Raw genomic sequence first — 24,058 nt, forward strand, 5'->3', positions numbered from 1 at the left:
TATAACTCTATTCTCCTCTCTCCACAGTAAGAGCATTAGTTACCTATAACTCTATTCTCCTCTATAACCCACAGTAAGAGCATTAGTTACCTATAACTCTATTCTCCTCTCCCCACAGTAAGAGCATTAGTTACCTATAACTCTATTCTCCTCTCCCCACAGTAAGAGCATTAGTTACCTATAACTCTATTCTCCTCTCCCCACAGTAAGAGCATTAGTTACCTATAACTCTATTCTCCTCTCCCCACAGTAAGAGCATTAGTTACCTATAACTCTATTCTCCTCTCTCACAGTAAGAGCATTAGTTACCTATAACTCTATTCTCCTCTCTCACAGTAAGAGCATTAGTTACCTATAACTCTATTCTCCTCTCTCACAGTAAGAGCATTAGTTACCTATAACTCTATTCTCCTCTCCCCACAGTAAGAGCATTAGTTACCTATAACTCTATTCTCCTCTCTCACAGTAAGAGCATTAGTTACCTATAACTCTATTCTCCTCTCCCCACAGTAAGAGCATTAGTTACCTATAACTCTATTCTCCTCTCCCCACAGTAAGAGCATTAGTTACCTATAACTCTATTCTCCTCTCCCCACAGTAAGAGCATTAGTTACCTATAACTCTATTCTCCTCTCTCACAGTAAGAGCATTAGTTACCTATAACTCTATTCTCCTCTATAACCCACAGTAAGAGCATTAGTTACCTATAACTCTATTCTCCTCTCCCCACAGTAAGAGCATTAGTTACCTATAACTCTATTCTCCTCTCCCCACAGTAAGAGCATTAGTTACCTATAGCTCTATTCTCCTCTCTCACAGTAAGAGCATTAGTTACCTATAACTCTATTCTCCTCTCCTCACAGTAAGAGCATTAGTTACCTATAACTCTATTCTCCTCTCCCCACAGTAAGAGCATTAGTTACCTATAACTCTATTCTCCTCTCCCCACAGTAAGAGCATTAGTTACCTATAACTCTATTCTCCTCTCTCACAGTAAGAGCATTAGTTACCTATAACTCTATTCTCCTCTCTCACAGTAAGAGCATTAGTTACCTATAACTCTATTCTCCTCTATAACCCACAGTAAGAGCATTAGTTACCTATAACTCTATTCTCCTCTCCCACAGTTAGAGCATTAGTTACCTATAACTCTATTCTCCTCTCCTCACAGTAAGAGCATTAGTTACCTATAACTCTATTCTCCTCTCTCACAGTAAGAGCATTAGTTACCTATAACTCTATTCTCCTCTCTCACAGTAAGAGCATTAGTTACCTATAACTCTATTATCCTCTCCCCGCAGTAAGAGCATTAGTTACCTATAACTCTATTCTCCTCTCCTCACAGTAAGAGCATTAGTTACCTATAACTCTATTCTCCTCTCCCCACAGTAAGAGCATTAGTTACCTATAACTCTATTCTCCTCTCCCCACAGTAAGAGCATTAGTTACCTATAACTCTATTCTCCTCTCCCCGCAGTAAGAGCATTAGTTACCTATAACTCTATTCACCTCTCCCCACAGTAAGAGCATTAGTTACCTATAACTCTATTCTCCTCTCTCACAGTAAGAGCATTAGTTATCTATAACTCTATTCTCCTCTCCCCACAGTAAGAGCATTAGTTACCTATAACTCTATTCTCCTCTCCCCACAGTAAGAGCATTAGTTACCTATAACTCTATTCTCCTCTCCCCACAGTAAGAGCATTAGTTACCTATAACTCTATTCTCCTCTCTCACAGTAAGAGCATTAGTTACCTATAACTCTATTCTCCTCTCCCCACAGTAAGAGCATTAGTTACCTATAACTCTATTCTCCTCTCCCCACAGTAAGAGCATTAGTTACCTATAACTCTATTCTCCTCTCTCACAGTAAGAGCATTAGTTACCTATAACTCTATTCTCCTCTCCCCACAGTAAGAGCATTAGTTACCTATAACTCTATTCTCCTCTCTCACAGTAAGAGCATTAGTTACCTATAACTCTATTCTCCTCTCCCCACAGTAAGAGCATTAGTTACCTATAACTCTATTCTCCTCTCTCACAGTAAGAGCATTAGTTACATATACAGTAACTCTATTCTCCTCTCCCACAGTTAGAACATTAGTTACCTATAACTCTATTCTCCTCTCTCACAGTAAGAGCATTAGTTACCTATAACTCTATTCTCCTCTCTCACAGTAAGAGCATTAGTTACCTATAACTCTATTCTCCTCTCCCCACAGTAAGAGCATTAGTTACCTATAACTCTATTCTCCTCTCCCCACAGTAAGAGCATTAGTTACCTATAACTCTATTCTCCTCTCTCACAGTAAGAGCATTAGTTACCTATAACTCTATTCACCTCTCCCCACAGTAAGAGCATTAGTTACCTATAACTCTATTCTCCTCTCTCACAGTAAGAGCATTAGTTACCTATAACTCTATTCTCCTCTCCCCACAGTAAGAGCATTAGTTACCTATAACTCTATTCTCCTCTCTCACAGTAAGAGCATTAGTTACCTATAACTCTATTCTCCTCTCCCCACAGTAAGAGCATTAGTTACCTATAACTCTATTCTCCTCTCCCACAGTAAGAGCATTAGTTACCTATAACTCTATTCTCCTCTCCCCACAGTAAGAGCATTAGTTACCTATAACTCTATTCTCCTCTCTCACAGTAAGAGCATTAGTTACCTATAACTCTATTCTCCTCTCTCACAGTAAGAGCATTAGTTACCTATAACTCTATTCTCCTCTTTCACAGTAAGAGCATTAGTTACCTATAACTCTATTCTCCTCTCCCCACAGTAAGAGCATTAGTTACCTATAACTCTATTCTCCTCTCCCCACAGTAAGAGCATTAGTTACCTATAACTCTATTCTCCTCTCCCCACAGTAAGAGCATTAGTTACCTATAACTCTATTCTCCTCTCCCCACAGTAAGAGCATTAGTTACCTATAACTCTATTCTCCTCTTTCACAGTAAGAGCATTAGTTACCTATAACTCTATTCTCCTCTCCCCACAGTAAGAGCATTAGTTACCTATAACTCTATTCTCCTCTCTCACAGTAAGAGCATTAGTTACCTATAACTCTATTCTCCTCTCCCCACAGTAAGAGCATTAGTTACCTATAACTCTATTCTCCTCTCTCACAGTAAGAGCATTAGTTACCTATAACTCTATTCTCCTCTCCCCACAGTAAGAGCATTAGTTACCTATAACTCTATTCTCCTCTCTCACAGTAAGAGCATTAGTTACCTATAACTCTATTCTCCTCTCCCCACAGTAAGAGCATTAGTTACCTATAACTCTATTCTCCTCTCCCACAGTAAGAGCATTAGTTACCTATAACTCTATTCTCCTCTCCCCACAGTAAGAGCATTAGTTACCTATAACTCTATTCTCCTCTCTCACAGTAAGAGCATTAGTTACCTATAACTCTATTCTCCTCTCCCCACAGTAAGAGCATTAGTTACCTATAACTCTATTCTCCTCTCCCACAGTAAGAGCATTAGTTACCTATAACTCTATTCTCCTCTCTCACAGTAAGAGCATTAGTTACCTATAACTCTATTCTCCTCTCCCACAGTAAGAGCATTAGTTACCTATAACTCTATTCTCCTCTCCCCACAGTAAGAGCATTAGTTACCTATAACTCTATTCTCCTCTATAACCCACAGTAAGAGCATTAGTTACCTATAACTCTATTCTCCTCTCCCCACAGTAAGAGCATTAGTTACCTATAACTCTATTCTCCTCTATAACCCACAGTAAGAGCATTAGTTACCTATAACTCTATTCTCCTCTCCCACAGTAAGAGCATTAGTTACCTATAACTCTATTCTCCTCTCCCCACAGTAAGATCATTAGTTACCTATAACTCTATTCTCCTCTATAACCCACAGTAAGAGCATTAGTTACCTATAACTCTATTCTCCTCTATAACCCACAGTAAGAGCATTAGTTACTTATAACTCTATTCTCCTCTATAACCCACAGTAAGAGCATTAGTTACCTATAACTCTATTCTCCTCTCCCCACAGTAAGAGCATTAGTTACCTATAACTCTATTCTCCTCTCCCCACAGTAAGAGCATTAGTTACCTATAACTCTATTCTCCTCTATAACCCACAGTAAGAGCATTAGTTACCTATAACTCTATTCTCCTCTCTCACAGTAAGAGCATGAGTTACCTATAACTCTATTCTCCTCTATAACCCACAGTAAGAGCATTAGTTACCTATAACTCTATTCTCCTCTCCCCACAGTAAGAGCATTAGTTACCTATAACTCTATTCTCCTCTCCCCACAGTAAGAGCATTAGTTACCTATAACTCTATTCTCCTCTCCCCACAGTAAGAGCATTAGTTACCTATAACTCTATTCTCCTCTTTCACAGTAAGAGCATTAGTTACCTATAACTCTATTCTCCTCTCCCCACAGTAAGAGCATTAGTTACCTATAACTCTATTCTCCTCTCTCACAGTAAGAGCATTAGTTACCTATAACTCTATTCTCCTCTCCCCACAGTAAGAGCATTAGTTACCTATAACTCTATTCTCCTCTCTCACAGTAAGAGCATTAGTTACCTATAACTCTATTCTCCTCTCCCCACAGTAAGAGCATTAGTTACCTATAACTCTATTCTCCTCTCTCACAGTAAGAGCATTAGTTACCTATAACTCTATTCTCCTCTCCCCACAGTAAGAGCATTAGTTACCTATAACTCTATTCTCCTCTCCCACAGTAAGAGCATTAGTTACCTATAACTCTATTCTCCTCTCCCCACAGTAAGAGCATTAGTTACCTATAACTCTATTCTCCTCTCTCACAGTAAGAGCATTAGTTACCTATAACTCTATTCTCCTCTCCCCACAGTAAGAGCATTAGTTACCTATAACTCTATTCTCCTCTCCCACAGTAAGAGCATTAGTTACCTATAACTCTATTCTCCTCTCTCACAGTAAGAGCATTAGTTACCTATAACTCTATTCTCCTCTCCCACAGTAAGAGCATTAGTTACCTATAACTCTATTCTCCTCTCCCCACAGTAAGAGCATTAGTTACCTATAACTCTATTCTCCTCTATAACCCACAGTAAGAGCATTAGTTACCTATAACTCTATTCTCCTCTCCCCACAGTAAGAGCATTAGTTACCTATAACTCTATTCTCCTCTATAACCCACAGTAAGAGCATTAGTTACCTATAACTCTATTCTCCTCTCCCACAGTAAGAGCATTAGTTACCTATAACTCTATTCTCCTCTCCCCACAGTAAGATCATTAGTTACCTATAACTCTATTCTCCTCTATAACCCACAGTAAGAGCATTAGTTACCTATAACTCTATTCTCCTCTATAACCCACAGTAAGAGCATTAGTTACTTATAACTCTATTCTCCTCTATAACCCACAGTAAGAGCATTAGTTACCTATAACTCTATTCTCCTCTCCCCACAGTAAGAGCATTAGTTACCTATAACTCTATTCTCCTCTCCCCACAGTAAGAGCATTAGTTACCTATAACTCTATTCTCCTCTATAACCCACAGTAAGAGCATTAGTTACCTATAACTCTATTCTCCTCTCTCACAGTAAGAGCATGAGTTACCTATAACTCTATTCTCCTCTATAACCCACAGTAAGAGCATTAGTTACCTATAACTCTATTCTCCTCTCCCCACAGTAAGAGCATTAGTTACCTATAACTCTATTCTCCTCTCCCCGCAGTAAGAGCATTAGTTACCTATAACTCTATTCTCCTCTCCCCACAGTAAGAGCATTAGTTACCTATAACTCTATTCTCCTCTATAACCCACAGTAAGAGCATTAGTTACCTATAACTCTATTCTCCTCTCCCCACAGTAAGAGCATTAGTTACCTATAACTCTATTCTCCTCTCTCACAGTAAGAGCATTAGTTACCTATAACACTATTCTCCTCTATAACCCACATTAAGAGCATTAGTTTCATATAACTCTATTCTCCTCTCCCCACAGTAAGAGCATTAGTTACCTATAACTCTATTCTCCTCTATAACCCACAGTAAGAGCATTAGTTACCTATAACTCTATTATCCTCTCTCACAGTAAGAGCATTAGTTACCTATAACTCTATTCTCCTCTCTCACAGTTAGAGCATTAGTTACCTATAACTCTATTCTCCTCTCTCACAGTAAGAGCATTAGTTACCTATAACTCTATTCTCCTCTCTCACAGTAAGAGCATTAGTTACCTATAACTCTATTCTCCTCTCCCCACAGTAAGATCATTAGTTACCTATAACTCTATTCTCCTCTATAACCCACAGTAAGAGCATTAGTTACCTATAACTCTATTCTCCTCTATAACCCACAGTAAGAGCATTAGTTACCTATAACTCTATTCTCCTCTATAACCCACAGTAAGAGCATTAGTTACCTATAACTCTATTCTCCTCTCCCCACAGTAAGAGCATTAGTTACCTATAACTCTATTCTCCTCTCTCACAGTAAGAGCATTAGTTACCTATAACTCTATTCTCCTCTCCCCACAGTAAGAGCATTAGTTACCTATAACTCTATTCTCCTCTCTCACAGTAAGAGCATTAGTTACCTATAACTCTATTCTCCTCTCCCCACAGTAAGAGCATTAGTTACCTATAACTCTATTCTCCTCTCTCACAGTAAGAGCATTAGTTACCTATAACTCTATTCTCCTCTCTCACAGTAAGAGCATTAGTTACCTATAACTCTATTCTCCTCTATAACCCACAGTAAGAGCATTAGTTACCTATAACTCTATTCTCCTCTCCCCACAGTAAGAGCATTAGTTACCTATAACTCTATTCTCCTCTATAACCCACAGTAAGAGCATTAGTTACCTATAACTCTATTCTCCTCTATAACCCACAGTAAGAGCATTAGTTACTTATAACTCTATTCTCCTCTATAACCCACAGTAAGAGCATTAGTTACCTATAACTCTATTCTCCTCTCCCCACAGTAAGAGCATTAGTTACCTATAACTCTATTCTCCTCTCTCACAGTAAGAGCATTAGTTACCTATAACTCTATTCTCCTCTCCCACAGTAAGAGCATTAGTTACCTATAACTCTATTCTCCTCTCTCACAGTAAGAGCATTAGTTACCTATAACTCTATTCTCCTCTATAACCCACAGTAAGAGCATTAGTTACCTATAACTCTATTCTCCTCTCTCACAGTAAGAGCATTAGTTACCTATAACTCTATTCTCCTCTATAACCCACAGTAAGAGCATTAGTTACCTATAACTCTATTCTCCTCTCCCCACAGTAAGAGCATTAGTTACCTATAACTCTATTCTCCTCTATAACCCACAGTAAGAGCATTAGTTACCTATAACTCTATTCTCCTCTCTCACAGTAAGAGCATTAGTTACCTATAACTCTATTCTCCTCTCTCACAGTAAGAGCATTAGTTACCTATAACTCTATTCTCCTCTCCCCACAGTAAGATCATTAGTTACCTATAACTCTATTCTCCTCTATAACCCACAGTAAGAGCATTAGTTACCTATAACTCTATTCTCCTCTATAACCCACAGTAAGAGCATTAGTTACCTATAACTCTATTCTCCTCTATAACCCACAGTAAGAGCATTAGTTACCTATAACTCTATTCTCCTCTCCCCACAGTAAGAGCATTAGTTACTTATAACTCTATTCTCCTCTCCCCACAGTAAGAGCATTAGTTACCTATAACTCTATTCTCCTCTCCCCACAGTAAGAGCATTAGTTACTTATAACTCTATTCTCCTCTATAACCCACAGTAAGAGCATTAGTTACCTATAACTCTATTCTCCTCTCCCCACAGTAAGAGCATTAGTTACCTATAACTCTATTCTCCTCTCTCACAGTAAGAGCATTAGTTACCTATAACTCTATTCTCCTCTCTCACAGTAAGAGCATTAGTTACCTATAACTCTATTCTCCTCTCTCACAGTTAGAGCATTAGTTACCTATAACTCTATTCTCCTCTCTCACAGTAAGAGCATTAGTTACCTATAACTCTATTCTCCTCTCCCCACAGTAAGAGCATTAGTTACCTATAACTCTATTCTCCTCTCCCCACAGTAAGAGCATTAGTTACCTATAACTCTATTCTCCTCTCCCCACAGTAAGAGCATTAGTTACCTATAACTCTATTCTCCTCTCCCCACAGTAAGAGCATTAGTTACCTATAACTCTATTCTCCTCTCCCCACAGTAAGAGCATTAGTTACCTATAACTCTATTCTCCTCTCTCACAGTAAGAGCATTAGTTACCTATAACTCTATTCTCCTCTCCCCACAGTAAGAGCACCGGGTCGGGCTCTCTGGGCGGGCGGGGGGGCATGCCCCTGTCGGACAGCGGCTCGGTGGGTGGGCGGAGCCCTGCAGGGGGCGTGGTGGAGGGCTACGAGGGTGTGGTCAGAGACCTGGAGGACAAGCTGAGGGAGAGAGAGGCGGAGCTACAGCAGCTCAGAGAGAACCTGGACGACAACGAGGCCGCCATCTGCCAGGTACACACCAATGTTTTAGTTTTAGTCATAGTCTTTTGAATATAACTTCATTTAGTTTTAGTCACCTGAAATGCTTTATTGACTAAATCTACAGTTGATTTTGTTGACTGTGTTTTTTGTGGGCCTTGATGGCGTCGCAATGCCTGATTGTACACTTGGTCGCACTGCGACACGTTGTGAGCTTGTAGATCTGCTATTTTCAGAGCGCCAGACATGGCCAAAGCTAGCCTCGGTCCCAGCCTTACTGATCTGCGAAGAGAAAAGCCTGGTCACAATCTAAAGGTGCGTTCAGACTTGGATGGTTAGAGCGGCGCGATTACATACAAAGTCAATGCAAAGACGAGAATTGCGTGAATGAGCGCGGCGCGACCTGGCGCAGTACAAACTGGACGAACCGAGGCTAGTATACTGTATATACTCGGGTCTGAACGCAGCTTTAGGCAGAGATTGCATAACCGGAAGTGTCGGGCCGGAACATCCGTCGGATGTTTTTCCCCCCGGATACGATATTTTCCGACCAATCACAACACAACGCTTCAGATTTTTAAAGCGTCAACGTAATTTTCCTCAAAAAAAAATACTGCTACTTCCACCAAAATCCAGCAATGTGCTCTACAGCTCAGGTCTAACGCAGCGTGGCCAGCGCTGGACTGGGACAAAGATTCGGCTCGGTCATTTTCGTGAATTTGGCCCAGACCAGACCGGCCCACCACAACCACCGTGCAGATAGCAGAAACTACCGCCCGCTCCTTCGAGGCACACACAAGCCCTAATACCACCACTTTTACAGAACAACATAAATTATACAGACCAACAGACAACTACACAATCCTTTGTAGAGGGTTTATTTGTCACTCACTGATACAGGTACAGTGAAATTATCATGATGGCACTGGCAGAATGGCAGCACGCCCGGACCTTTCCTGGTGGCCTGCCGCCTATTGGCCAGCCTGCCTGTCATAAAAAAACATTTTTTTAAAAATCATGCCACCCCCTATGGTCGCGGCCCACCGGGAATATGCCCGGTGCGTCCTGTGGCCAGTCCAGCCCTGAGCGTGGCCCAAAGCATGTCCGGGGGTCCCTATCCAGACATGTTGAGAACCCCTGGCTGAGAAACAGGGCTTTTCAAACCTTGTCATGTCAAGGTTCATTATTTATTTGGCATTTGCGCCACTTTGGCATGGGCGCGTCAGATCAACATATGGAATGAATTCTGTACTGGCCGTATATGGAGCGTGTCTTGAGTGTACAGGGTTTGATGATCGGGAGCGGCTTGAGAGGATTAAGATGGACGGGCACGTCAATCTGACCTTGGTGGGGGCGGTCTAAGGTAGTCTCCTTTCACCTTGTAGTCCACTACCACAGTCTAAGGTAGTCTCCTTTCACCTTGTAGTCCACTACCACAGCCTAAGGTAGTCTCCTTTCACCTTTTAGTCCACTACCACAGTCTAAGGTAGTCTCCTTTCACCTTGTAGTCCACTGCCACAGCGGGGAGGTCTCGGAGTTACAAACCCATAAGTGTCCATAATTGGACCATGTGAAAATCGGTCTTGTTACTCCAGTATGGCAATTGTTTGTGTTCTGGTGTTCTGACATCAGAACTGAACGCTGATTAACCAATATAAGATGATGCACTCATCCAGAGACTGAGATCTAGAGAGAAACACCGAGAGAGATTTATGAAGAGAGGATAAAGATCCACTGAGCGACACAGAGAAAGACGGAGAGAATGTCCTGGAAGGTGTGGAACGTGCCTATGGGAAGAGGTCTGGTGAGCCCCATAAGAGATCCTCTGGATCCAGAGGCAAACTTGCTTGCTTGTGCTGCTGTGCCTGCAGGGGACAAGGTGTACTACTTTGGAGGGCTTTATGACGGGACGAGCTACGACACGGACCAGATCGATGTGCGCGTCTTCAACGCAGTGACTTTACGCTGGATGAAGTTTCCCCCAGTGGCTCCTGGAGGAGGAAGGCCTGTTGAGGTTCCCTCCAGGCGCTTTGGCCACACAGCCGTGCTGATAGAATCCATCGTCTACATCTGGGGGGGTGTAGTGAACTGTAAGAGAATACAGTATGCCAACAAACACTGGGTTACCGTGGAAGGGGACTATTGGGACAACGCTCTTTATGCATTTGATGTCGACACCCACAGATGGTTAAATGCCAAGATTTCTGGGCTTGTTCCTTTGGCGAAGTGCGGCCACTCAGCCTGTGTCTTGGAGAAGGTCATGTTTGTCCATGGAGGATGGACTCAGATCGCTCAGGTCACTAATGGGATGTGGAAGTTGGACACCAGCATAATGGTTTGGTCTTTCATTAACACCAGAGGAACTCCACCACCTGCTACACAGCAGCACTCTGCCACCATCATTGGAACAAAGATGTTTGTATTCGGGGGTATGGGTGACCAGGGGGTCCTCTACAACCACATCAGATTGTTTGACATAGAGACCGACCAATGGCTGAACACACCTTACGCACAGCTTCTATCAGAAGGACGCTGGCATCACTCAGCCTTTGCCTACAAAGGAGAGCTGTACATATTTGGTGGTTACCTCCACAATAAATGGCAGTTTAATGATCTGTGGAAGTTAAATTCCAAGACCTTCTCTTGGCAGAAGGTTGAGCCCACAGGGAAAAGCCAGGATTGGAGTTCTGGTCGGTGGTGTTGCATGTCGGGCAATCGTATCATCCTCTTTGGAGGATATACAACCGATGCCCAACCCATCTCACAGATCCTAGACGTAAGTCCTAGTCTGAAGACGTTATGCAAACTAGCAGTTACTCAGTACGGTCTGGAACAAGCAGGACTCCCACACAACGTCAGGTGGGAACTGGCAACCACAACATCAACATAAAGAAAGCACATAAAACATAACGGAAATCAGTGAACACTGCCAGAGTTGATTGTTGCTGTGCTTAGCTTCTGCCACGCACTTCTGCCACGCCCTTGCAGCCGGAAGTTTCAGTTTGACCAGAAGCTAAATCCACTAGCCGGGCCAGTGTTAGCCGCAACACGCCCCCCAAAACGCTCATATTGGTAACCACAAGGCAGCGATGCTTTCGTTATGAGCCGCGAAAACATCAGCGTTTTGATTTAAAAAAAAAACTCAATCTGGGAAAAAAGATTCCGAGATTAAGACTTCAGTTAACCCTGTGTCGCCTGGTGTTTACATCATTAACACATTTTGGGCGGGAACACCTTTTGGTGTTAGCATTATGTTATGCTTTAGCTGTTGAGGTCTGCTATTTTTGAAAAATCGAAGAACGACTGACATAGAAACATAGCTTTTTTCAGAAAACTGTCAGGATGTAGAAGACATTTTTAGAATCTGATCTCAGGTCAAAATGGGTTAACCACGTGTTGCCTGGTGTTTACGTCATTAACCCCGTGTCGCCTGGCGTCGTCCCTCGCAGGTGTACGACGAGAAGCAGAAGCGCTGCGAGCTGGAGCTGGAGGAGCTGAGGCAGGGCTGCGCCACCAGGATGCAGACGGCCTCGCAGAAGGCCCAGCGGGCGCAGCAGGTCCTGCAGCTACAGGTGAGGCTGCGCAGACGGCCCATAGGGCGCAGCAGGTCCTGCAGCTACAGGTAAGGCTGCGCAGACGGTCCATAGGGCGCAGCAGGTCCTGCAGCTACAGGTAAGGCTGCGCAGACGGTCCAGCAATGCTGTGTTCAAGTTGAGGAGACTTCGGAAAAAAATGAATTCTCCAAAATGCTGCCTTTCCGGTATATGGCATGAAAATTCGTGGTCTGGAGAGGGCAGTTGTTTTACAGACGGGTAAAAGGGTAAAAGCCCCTTTGATGTCTATGTGTGCACGTCCCTGCTGTTGGAGAGTCTGGTAGTACTGCTCCCGGTGCTCCTGGAACACTAGCCCGGGCCGTGGGTGGGATGCTCCTGGAACACTAGCCCGGGCCGTGGGTGGGATGCTCCTGGAACACTAGCCCGGGCCGTGGGTGGGATGCTCCTGGAACACTAGCCCGGGCCGTGGGTGGGATGCTCCTGGAACACTAGCCCGGGCCGTGGGTGCGGCAGCGGCTTGAACAGGCTGTGGCTGGTAAAATGGTTAAAACTAGCAAACCCGCTCAAAAAACTAATTGAAACTAGAAGACTTTTTTTGAGCTGGTTTGCTAACCATTTTCAAAAAACTAATTGAAACTAGAAGAAGGGGGGCACGGTGGCACAGTTGGTAGTGCTGTCGCCTCACAGCTAGAAGGTCCTGTGTTCGATTCCCGCTTGGGACGCTGTGGGTGCTGGCGGCGTGTTTCCTCCTCCGCGTCATCAGTGCCCATACCCGAGGCGGGGTTGGCGAAAGGGCCTTTCTGTGTGGAGTTTGCATGTTCTCCCCGTGTCCCCTAGGGTAGGTACCCTCACAAAAAACATGCAGTAATCCTGGTCTCTAAACTGCCTCCCCTGGCCAGCCGGGGCGCCTGATGGAGGGGAAAGGAACTGGTTGGAATAACGTGTTCCCTTCCACGCGCTATGTCCGACCAGGGAAACTCCCCCCTGTCAGGTGTAAAGGAGCAACTTGGACACTCAGGCATGAAGGAAGCATGAGTTCAAGTCCGTTGCTCTCCCCAGGTTGGCGGAGGGTCTGTAGAGCCCAGGATCACATTAGATAATTGACACAGGGGTGAAAAATGGGTTACAAAGTCGTGGGATAAAAAATTATAAAAAAAAAAGAAACTAGAAGATGAAAAAAAAGTCAAAAGTAATTACAACTAAACTATTATAACCTTGGTCAGGACCCTAAGGGGGGTCCCCAAAAACACAGACACAGGTGTATACAGAGTATCTGCACATTATTTTATAAAGTGACAAGACCTTTAAATCCTATTTTATACATCTACAAAAAAGACGAAAGGCCGAAGAAAAAAAAAAAAAAAAAGGAACGAATACTACTACGTCAAACGTTACCAACAAACTATACTATAAAATGGGTCAAACAAGGGTAAAACAATTGGCCTCTTCATAATAAGAAAGAGGCAATCATTGTGAAAAATACATTACAAGTTCACAACGCTTCGCCTGTAGCTTTGTAGTTTGGCTATTTTCCCACAACATGTATCTGTGGAAACAGAGTCAAACTTAATGGAATGCCTCGACCATGCATGGCAGTAGTTGGGACTTCAGTAGCTGTCCACCGACCACCGCGGAGTCTGGTCGTTCCCGTCCCTAGTGCAGTGCATTCTGGCTTTGTCCAGCGTCTATATACCAACACACCACTTTGACGATGGCGAGGGTCAATATATTTCCACATTCACTCCAGAGGGCCACAGTGCATGTTACTGTCGTAGCAAAAATAGCCGATCTACAAGCTCAAAACGCGTCGCAATGCGACGCGTTTTGAGCTTGTAGATCGGCTATTTTTGCTATATTTGAATTGAAAACCTGAATATTTTTTTGCTATTTTTTTTAATTGGAATCCTGAAAAGTTACCTTTTTATTGAATTTCAAATGCATTTACCGGTAGTTATAGTTATGTTAACTTTATGAAAAGACAATAACATTTTAATACTATAGTCATTAATAGTAATTTAATACTAGTCATGAAGTAATTAAAGCGGGTTTGGAATTGTAACGGCTGAAATCAATACTATATCAGTATTCTGATATTAACCTGCGGGCCGCATTAAGTGAAGGTGGGGGCCGCATGTGGCCCCCGGGCCGCCAGTTACACAATATAACTTCGCCCCAATACGTTCCCTCAGTCCCTACGCTCATTCTGTAGCTCCTAGATGAGGTCACATCCACGCCCCCTCCCACCGCGGTTCAGAAACGGCGCATGGTTTCCGCCAGGAACGCTTCTTACCCTTTTCTGCACAATGAATCCAAGAAGTGAAGAGGGGGATGTGACCTCATCTCGGAGCTACAGAATGAGCGTAGGGACTGGGGGGAACGTATTGGGGCTATAGGTCGAGGCATTCCAGTCAAACTGAGTAGAATGTCTCGACAGTATTTGGAACTTCAGTAGCTGTCCACCACCGCAGAGTCTGGTCGTTCCCGTCCAGTGCAGTGCATTCTGGCTTTGTCCAGCATCTATATAGTACCAACACACACCTTTTGTACACAATAAAACTGTGTGTGTGTGCGTGTACGTGTCCGTCAGGGATGAATTATGGCTTGTGCCAAATGTGGGGCCCTGAGCTAATGGGGGATTGGACTTTCCGTTCCAGAAATAATGGCCATAACATCTTGAAAACGGGCGATTTTCGAGTGTTAGCCATTATCGCCCGTTTTTCTTTAATAACACAGACTAGGAAGGTCGGACAGTGACAAACTAGATACCTGAGTAAAGTTCAATTTGAGCTTCGTCCAACACATCCACATCTATTCAGTCAGTCTTACCGTTAGGCTATAGGGACAGTTAAAAACCGGGGGGGGGGGTTGCGATTTGTGCACAGGGCCCCTTTTGACTTGAATCCGTCTATGGTGTCCGTGCGTGCCGCTGTAGGTCTACCAGCTGCAGCAGGAGAAGAAGAAGCTCCAGGAGGACTTTGCTCAGCTGCTCCAGGAGAGAGAGACTCTGGAGGAGAGATGTTCCTCCATGGAACACGAGAAGATCCAGCTAGGGCCTCGTCTGGAGGAGACCAAGTGGGAGGTGATTATTAACTTACAGTAGATCTATAGTCTGGAGGAGACCAAGTGGGAGGTGATTATTAACTTACAGTAGATATATAGTCTGGAGGAGACCAAGTGGGAGGTGATTATTAACATACAGTAGATCTAGTCTGGAGGAGACCAAGTGGGAGGTGATTATTATAACATACAGTAGATCTAGTCTGGAGGAGACCAAGTGGGAGGTGATTATTAACATACAGTAGATCTATAGTCTGGAGGAGACCAAGTGGGAGGTGATTATTAACATACAGTAGATCTATAGTCTGGAGGAGACCAAGTGGGAGGTGATTATTAACATACAGTAGATCTATAGTCTGGAGGAGACCAAGTGGGAGGTGATTATTAACATACGGTAGATCTATAGTCTGGAGGAGACCAAGTGGGAGGTGATTATTAACATACAGTAGATCTATAGTCTGGAGGAGACCAAGTGGGAGGTGATTATTAACATACAGTAGATCTATAGTCTGGAGGAGACCAAGTGGGAGGTGATTATTAACATACAGTAGATCTATAGTCTGGAGGAGACCAAGTGGGAGGTGATTATTAACATACAGTAGATCTATAGTCTGGAGGAGACCAAGTGGGAGGTGATTATTAACATACAGTAGATCTATAGTCTGGAGGAGACCAAGTGGGAGGTGATTATTAACATACAGTAGATCTATAGTCTGGAGGAGACCAAGTGGGAGGTGATTATTAACATACAGTAGATCTATAGTCTGGAGGAGACCAAGTGGGAGGTGATTATTAACATACAGTAGATCTAGTCTGGAGGAGACCAAGTGGGAGGTGATTATTAACATACAGTAGATCTAGTCTGGAGGAGACCAAGTGGGAGGTGATTATTAACATACAGTAGATCTATAGTCTGGAGGAGACCAAGTGGGAGGTGATTATTAACATACAGTAGATCTATAGTCTGGAGGAGACCAAGTGGGAGGTGATTATTAACATACAGTAGATCTAGTCTGGAGGAGACCAAGTGGGAGGTGATTATTAACATACAGTAGATCTATAGTCTGGAGGAGACCAAGTGGGAGGTGATTATTAACATACAGTAGATCTAGTCTGGAGGAGACCAAGTGGGAGGTGATTATTAACATACAGTAGATCTATAGTCTGGAGGAGACCAAGTGGGAGGTGATTATTAACATACAGTAGATCTATAGTCTGGAGGAGACCAAGTGGGAGGTGATTATTAACATACAGTAGATCTATAGTCTGGAGGAGACCAAGTGGGAGGTGATTATTAACATACAGTAGATCTATAGTCTGGAGGAGACCAAGTGAGAGGTGATTATTAACATACAGTAGATCTATAGTCTGGAGGAGACCAAGTGGGAGGTGATTATTAACATACAGTAGATCTATAGTCTGGAGGAGACCAAGTGGGAGGTGATTATTAACATACAGTAGATCTAGTCTGGAGGAGACCAAGTGGGAGGTGATTATTAACATACAGTAGATCTAGTCTGGAGGAGACCAAGTGGGAGGTGATTATTAACATACAGTAGTTCTATAGTCTGAAGGAGACCAAGTGGGAGGTGATTATTAACTTTATTACTGCCACTAGGTGGTAGCATAAGCACACGTAAGAGTGGCCGGATGGTAACCGCAACTAGAAAGCAGAAAAAAAGTTAACATACAGTAGATCTGGAGGAGACCAAGTGGGAGGTGAGATGATCATTGACTCATTGACTGCCTTCCCGCCATTCAGTCTAACGTCCCTCACCGCCGCCGCCGTCCGTAGCATGTGAGCTCTTTTCATTTTCCAGACCCCAGAATTCACTGAGCTAATGTGACCATCGTAACTATAAACTATTAACAAGCGTTAATATTGTAACCGCGAGGTAGCGACTATTTTGTCAATGAACCGCTAAACATGGACGTTCTGTTCAATCGCCTCAATCTCAGCCTCAATTCCGCGAAATAACGCGGCCAAAGATCAAGGAGTGACTTGTATGTCTGGTTTCTGTATGGCAGGTGTGTCAGAAGTCATTAAACCCCTCCTCCTCCTCCTCTGTGTTTCCTCTACAGGTGTGTCAGAAGTCATTAAACCCCTCCTCCTCCTCCTCTGTGTTTCCTCTACAGGTGTGTCAGAAGTCATTAAACCCCTCCTCCTCCTCCTCTGTGTTTCCTCTACAGGTGTGTCAGAAGTCATTAAACCCCTCCTCCTCCTCCTCCTCTGTGTTTCCTCTACAGGTGTGTCAGAAGTCATTAAACCCCTCCTCCTCCTCCTCTGTGTTTCCTCTACAGGTGTGTCAGAAGTCATTAAACCCCTCCTCCTCCTCTGTGTTTCCTCTACAGGTGTGTCAGAAGTCATTAAACCCCTCCTCCTCCTCCTCTGTGTTTCCTCTACAGGTGTGTCAGAAGTCATTAAACCCCTCCTCCTCCTCCTCTGTGTTTCCTCTACAGGTGTGTCAGAAGTCATTAAACCCCTCCTCCTCCTCCTCCTCCTCCTCCTCTGTGTTTCCTCTACAGGTGTGTCAGAAGTCATTAAACCCCTCCTCCTCCTCCTCCTCTGTTTCTCCTACAGGTGTGTCAGAAGTCATTAAACCCCTCCTCCTCCTCCTCTGTGTTTCCTCTACAGGTGTGTCAGAAGTCATTAAACCCCTCCTCCTCCTCCTCTGTGTTTCCTCTACAGGTGTGTCAGAAGTCATTAAACCCCTCCTCCTCCTCCTCTGTGTTTCCTCTACAGGTGTGTCAGAAGTCATTAAACCCCTCCTCCTCCTCCTCTGTGTTTCTCCTACAGGTGTGTCAGAAGTCATTAAACCCCTCCTCCTCCTCCTCCTCCTCCTCTGTGTTTCCTCTACAGGTGTGTCAGAAGTCATTAAACCCCTCCTCCTCCTCCTCTGTGTTTCCCCTACAGGTGTGTCAGAAGTCATTAAACCCCTCCTCCTCCTCCTCCTCTGTGTTTCCTCTACAGGTGTGTCAGAAGTCATTAAACCCCTCCTCCTCCTCCTCCTCTGTGTTTCCTCTACAGGTGTGTCAGAAGTCATTAAACCCCTCCTCCTCCTCCTCTGTGTTTCCCCTACAGGTGTGTCAGAAGTCATTAAACCCCTCCTCCTCCTCCTCCTCTGTGTTTCCTCTACAGGTGTGTCAGAACTCATTAAACCCCTCCTCCTCCTCCTCTGTGTTTCCTCTACAGGTGTGTCAGAAGTCATTAAACCCCTCCTCCTCCTCCTCTGTGTTTCTCCTACAGGTGTGTCAGAAGTCATTAAACCCCTCCTCCTCCTCCTCCTCCTCCTCTGTGTTTCCTCTACAGGTGTGTCAGAAGTCATTAAACCCCTCCTCCTCCTCCTCTGTGTTTCTCCTACAGGTGTGTCAGAAGTCATTAAACCCCTCCTCCTCCTCCTCCTCCTCCTCCTCTGTGTTTCCTCTACAGGTGTGTCAGAAGTCATTAAACCCCTCCTCCTCCTCTGTGTTTCCTCTACAGGTGTGTCAGAAGTCATTAAACCCCTCCTCCTCCTCCTCTGTGTTTCCTCTACAGGTGTGTCAGAAGTCATTAAACCCCTCCTCCTCCTCCTCTGTGTTTCCTCTACAGGTGTGTCAGAAGTCATTAAACCCCTCCTCCTCCTCCTCTGTGTTTCCTCTACAGGTGTGTCAGAAGTCATTAAACCCCTCCCCCTCCTCCTCCTCCTCCTCTGTGTTTCCTCTACAGGTGTGTCAGAAGTCATTAAACCCCTCCTCCTCCTCCTCTGTGTTTCTCCTACAGGTGTGTCAGAAGTCATTAAACCCCTCCTCCTCCTCCTCCTCCTCCTCTGTGTTTCCTCTACAGGTGTGTCAGAAGTCATTAAACCCCTCCCCCTCCTCCTCCTCTGTGTTTCTCCTACAGGTGTGTCAGAAGTCATTAAACCCCTCCTCCTCCTCCTCCTCTGTGTTTCCTCTACAGGTGTGTCAGAAGTCATTAAACCCCTCCTCCTCTGTGTTTCCTCTACAGGTGTGTCAGAAGTCGGGCGAGATCTCGTTGCTGAAGCAGCAGCTGAAGGACGTGCAGAGCGAGCTGTCGCAGCGCGTCGGAGAGATCGTGTCGCTGCGCGGCCAGCTGAGAGAGACCCGGGGAGAGCTCACCAACACCCAGGTAGATAATTGACACTGGGTGAAAAAATGGGTTGCAAAAATCGTGGGATAAAAAAAATGTAAAAAAAATAATAAGATTGTTGAACCAATATTCTCCAGTGCTTGCTCCATGCGCTACCCGCCCCTCTAGACCAGAAAGCAGGCTGGCTGGACCAGGCTAGGTCCGACCAGAGCCTTAGACAGAGTTACGCAAACTGCGTTCACTTCATGGGGCTTCAGTCCAATGGCGGCTCTCCTACATAGTCTTCTATTGAGAAAGGGAACAACCAACTGGGACAAGACCTGGACTGGAAGTAGGCAGAAATGCTTTGGACTCAGGCAACAGCCCAGCTTTAATGATCTTAAATCCCTTTATTTTAGAATGTTTTGTAGTAATAGTACAACATAAACATTAAAGAGACTTTAGTTGTTACTGTACAATACTTGTCACAGTTGTCATGTTGCACACATGCTTAAAATAGCTCTTATTTGCAACCTGAACTCAGTTCAGGCTGCATGAACAGCGCTCGAGCGCTGGGTTTCTGCCCCCTCTATATCCTAACTCTTCTATTAGATGGCTCTGGGTCCGACATACTAATAGACCGACAGGCATTAGTCCCTAGACACCCTACCCAAAGTGAATTAATTTATCCCCCCCCCCCCCCCCCCCCCAGGCTCTGCTGCAGGAGGCGGCGGGCGCAGGACGCACGCGCACCCTGGAGCTGGAGGTGTGCGAGAACGAGCTGCAGCGACGCAAGAGCGAGGCAGAGCTTCTGAGGGAGAAGGCGGGGCGTCTGGAGAGGGAGGCGGAGCTTCTGAGGGAGAAGGCGGGGCATCTGGAGGAGGAGTTGGCCCGCCTCCGAGACGCCGTGGCCACCGCCGCCGCCTCCGGCCAACAGCAGGGGGCGCCACAACAACACCCGCACCCCGGGAACCGTCAGTGTCAGGTCTGCGTTCACACATTCAAGACAACTGTCTTGCGTTTGTCTTGTGTCTGTGTTTAATGGCCGCTCCAATGCATTTCCAATGGAAGCCCATATGGTTTGACCAAACATTTTGTTTGATGGGGAGGAGGGGGGGCAGAACACATCCATCAAAGCTGTGTTCAGACACAAGTCAGGTGTCAGACACAAGGCTCACCTCCACCCCACCCCCTCCTGGTGCTGCGGCCATCTTGGAAACTAAACACAATATAAACAGTGGGAGAAAGGGGTGGGGCCGAGAAAGGCCCTTTATTCAAACTATGTGACTGCTTTGTCACTGTACCTCTACGGCGCAGTTTTTACATTTCTGACTGATAAAAGTATTCTAATCGACCACCAGGTATTCCCGGAGGCCGAGGAGCATCTCCTGGCGTACGAGACCGTCGGCGACGAGCCGAACCTGTCCCAGCGGCTGCACGAACAAACCACGCCCAGCCGCCAGCGGCTGCACGCCGCCACGGCCGCGGCGGGCCCTGAGGCGGCCACGGCCACGCCCACCCGCCACCACATCGAGCCCCACCCACACCGCATGCGCTCGGAGCTGGCCATGGAGCGCCGGCGAGCCGACGAGCTGGCGGGAAGCTTCCAGGAGGAGCGGCGCGTGTGGCAGGAGGAGAAGGACAAGGTGATGACGCAGCGGGTGGAACGTAACTAACTACGTATACATTTAAGGCTCATGCATATTCTGGATTTTCGGTGGTGAGGTGACCACCGCTGAAATAACGTTGAGCGGTAAAAACAGAGAGAAGGGCTGGGGCGGTGGCGGTGGTTTGCTCTTCACCGTGGCTCAGTGACGTCATGTTGTAGTTCGGTGGTCACCTCACCACCGAAAATCCAGACTATGAATAATGCTTTACTTAAGTAGAATTTTGAGGTATTTTTGTACTTTGTACTGGAGTGTTCCCCATTTCCAATACGTTACTTCTACTCCACTACATCTTTTTACTCCACTACATTTAGAGGTATTTTAAAACATTAGTTACTTGTAGGGCTTTAAGCAACTAGTCGACTAGTCAACTAGTAAATCCACTAGTCCACCTTGTTGGTACTAGTTGACTAGTTGATTTTGTAGGCCTCAAGATCAGGGAGAAATATTTATTTATATTTATTTTTTACATAATAGGTAGTTAAACAACTAGGCAACTAGTCAACTAGTAAAATGACTAGAAGTGAATGCCCTAGTTACTTTTGACTATCATTAGCCTACAAAACACACATTAACCACTTCAGCCCTATACATACATTTCGGCCATTTGAAAATAGCCGATCTATTCTATAAGATCGGCTATAGGAGGACTCTGGGCAGTTCAGAAACCAGTCTGTGTCTCATAGGAGGGCTGTGGGCAGTTCAGAAACCAGTCTGTGTCTCATAGGAGGGCTCTGGGCAGTTCAGAAACCAGTCTGTGTCTCATAGGAGGGCTGTGGGCAGTTCAGAAACCAGTCTGTGTCTCATAGGAGGGCTGTGGGCAGTTCAGAAACCAGTCTGTGTCTCATAGGAGGGCTGTGGGCAGTTCAGAAACCAGTCTGTCGGCTGTGGGCAGTTCAGAAACCAGTCTGTGTCTCGAGGCTGTGGGCAGTTCAGAAACCCATAATCCAAGCAAATATAAACTGCAGGCTTTCTCTTCCTGAAAAGTTGCAAAAAATGCGAAAATAAAAAATCTAAATCTATATATTTTTAAATCTTGTTTTCAGGTGATCCGCTACCAGAAGCAGCTGCAGCAGAACTACGTCCAGATGTACCGGCGGAACCGCGAGCTGGAGTCGGCGCTGCGCCACCTCAGCACCGACCTGGACGACGACGAGGAGGGCAGCGGCAACGAGATCAACTTCGACGAGATCGCCGCCACCGAGATCTGAGGGCGGCCGCGGGGAACGGATAAATGTACACAGTACACACCCCTTCGGAAAACGCTCTGTGTCTCTGCCTCTTCTTCCTACCGGGGTTGAATCCAACTGGGGTTGAATCGAACCGGTTTGGTTATTTTCTTTCCTGCCTAATATAAACGGTAAACGGTGCATTTATATAGCGCTTTTATCCAAAGTGCTTTACATAGATCGTGCATTGCATTCAACCATTCACACACACATTCATACACCGATGGCGGAGGAAACCATGCAATCCCCCAACTGCAATTTGGGGTTCAGAGTCTTGGCTCAAAGACACTTCGACACTAACTCTGTCTGGGGGAGCCCACAGGGATCGGACCGGGAACCTCACGGTTCCCAACCGGAAGCTCTACTACCGGCCACTCTACCACTCAGCCACTGCCGCCGTCGCCGCCAATATTGAACCAGTTCAGAGCGTTTCCCACTGAAAAAGAACTGGTTGGGAACTGGAATGGCCGCCGGGTTCCGTAAAAGGCACCAATCGGGTTCCAAGAATCTAGAACGGAAGAGGTTCTAATTAGAACCGATGTTCTTCTTGGTGGAAAAGGGGCCTCAGAGTTGCGCTCCGCTCTGTTCCGTCGTTCTCTCTCTGGATGTTATTTTTTTTGCACTAGCGTTGAGCTTGAAGAACGTCTGGTTTGGGGTTCGGGACGGACTCAAGGTGGATGTTTGTTGTCTGGTTTTGGATCGGGACGGATGTTTGTTGTCTGGTTTTGGATCGGGACGGATGTTTGTTGTCTGGTTTTGGATCGGGGTGGATGTTTGTTGTCGAGGCGGAAGGAAGGACCTCATTGACTGTTTGTTCGTCTAGACTAGAGTCTAGACAAGCCCCGATCTTTTTTTGTATTTTATTTTTTTCCTTGGAGCCTCTCATCTTACATCTCACAAAAGGCCAATCGGAGCGGAGAATACTGAGTCATTGCACGATTTAAACGTTGTTCAATGATTTAGGCGCTGGAGTACAACAACGATAGTCTGCTTGCCTCATAATATACAAAATATAATGAATGAAAATGTTTTGGCGCCACACGTGTCCAGCCGCTCGTAACCAGACCCAGACAACAGGGACGTGCACAGAGGGTTAGAGGGGCAGGGGCTGAAATCCCGTAATAGGGCACTTTTGGACAAAAATAGCATATCTACAAGCTTCTAGATCTGCTATTTTCGGGGCGCAACCCAGCACTCTTTAGCTAGTGGAGATGCAGGTGTGATGACATGGATTTCGAAACAAATTTGTTCAACGCAAATATACTGTGTTCGAGTTCAGGAGACTTCGGTAAAAAAGCAATTCTCCTGAATGCTGCCTTCCGGTATGGCATGGAAAGGATTTGCATGTCTTTCACCATGTAGTAAATGCTGCATCCATGGTCTGGAGAGGGCAGTCTCTCATTGTTTTTTCCAGACGGGAAAAAGGGCAGGGGCTGAAGCCCCCTTTGATGTCTATGTGTGCACGTCCCTGCCAGACAATATTTCAGTTCTATACTGTACTATGTTCAGTGCACAAAGCCCACACACAAATTAGTAAAACTCACTCATAATAAACAGCCCCTAATGGAGCTATTTGTAGATAGTAGGTCATGTGATGTCTTAATGCAGATGTGTCTGGTTGCCTGACCACTCTCTCCAGTCACTGACCCCATTTTAACACCTTTTTATTTTATATCCGGGGCCCCAGTCCTCAGTGTTGATTTAACTGTACAGTGGACAAATGGACCCTTACAGGTCTATAACTCTGAGCGTGTACAAATGGACCCTTACAGGTCTGTAACTCTGAGAGTGTACAAATGGACCCTTACAGGTCTGTAACTCTGAGAGTGTACAAATGGACCCTTACAGGTCTATAACTCTGAGAGTGTACAAATGGACCCTTACAGGTCTATAACTCTGAGAGTGTACAAATGGACCCTTACAGGTCTGTAACTCTGAGAGTGTACAAATGGACCCTTACAGGTCTGTAACTCTGAGAGTGTACAAATGGACCCTTACAGGTCTATAACTCTGAGC

General features: G+C 45.2%; 1 protein-coding gene across 1 annotated transcript in view; it reads left to right on the plus strand.

The window, feature by feature from the left end:
• The window catches only part of LOC306915299 (leucine zipper putative tumor suppressor 2 homolog), a 157,846-nt gene extending 134,263 nt beyond the window's left edge, over positions 1 to 23,583 (plus strand). Inside the window, exons 9-15 of the mRNA XM_079492601.1 lie at positions 8,295 to 8,502; positions 11,919 to 12,041; positions 14,956 to 15,102; positions 19,066 to 19,206; positions 19,859 to 20,131; positions 20,508 to 20,792; positions 21,860 to 23,583. Coding sequence (XP_079348727.1) covers positions 8,295 to 8,502; positions 11,919 to 12,041; positions 14,956 to 15,102; positions 19,066 to 19,206; positions 19,859 to 20,131; positions 20,508 to 20,792; positions 21,860 to 22,024 — 1,342 coding nt within the window. The 3' untranslated portion in view covers positions 22,025 to 23,583. The remainder of the gene's footprint in view (positions 1 to 8,294; positions 8,503 to 11,918; positions 12,042 to 14,955; positions 15,103 to 19,065; positions 19,207 to 19,858; positions 20,132 to 20,507; positions 20,793 to 21,859) is intronic.
• Positions 23,584 to 24,058: the final 475 nt, after the last annotated feature.

Source organism: Electrona antarctica (assembly GCF_951216825.1).
Source record: "Electrona antarctica genome assembly, chromosome: 22".
In the NCBI taxonomy this organism is placed as follows: domain Eukaryota; kingdom Metazoa; phylum Chordata; class Actinopteri; order Myctophiformes; family Myctophidae; genus Electrona; species Electrona antarctica.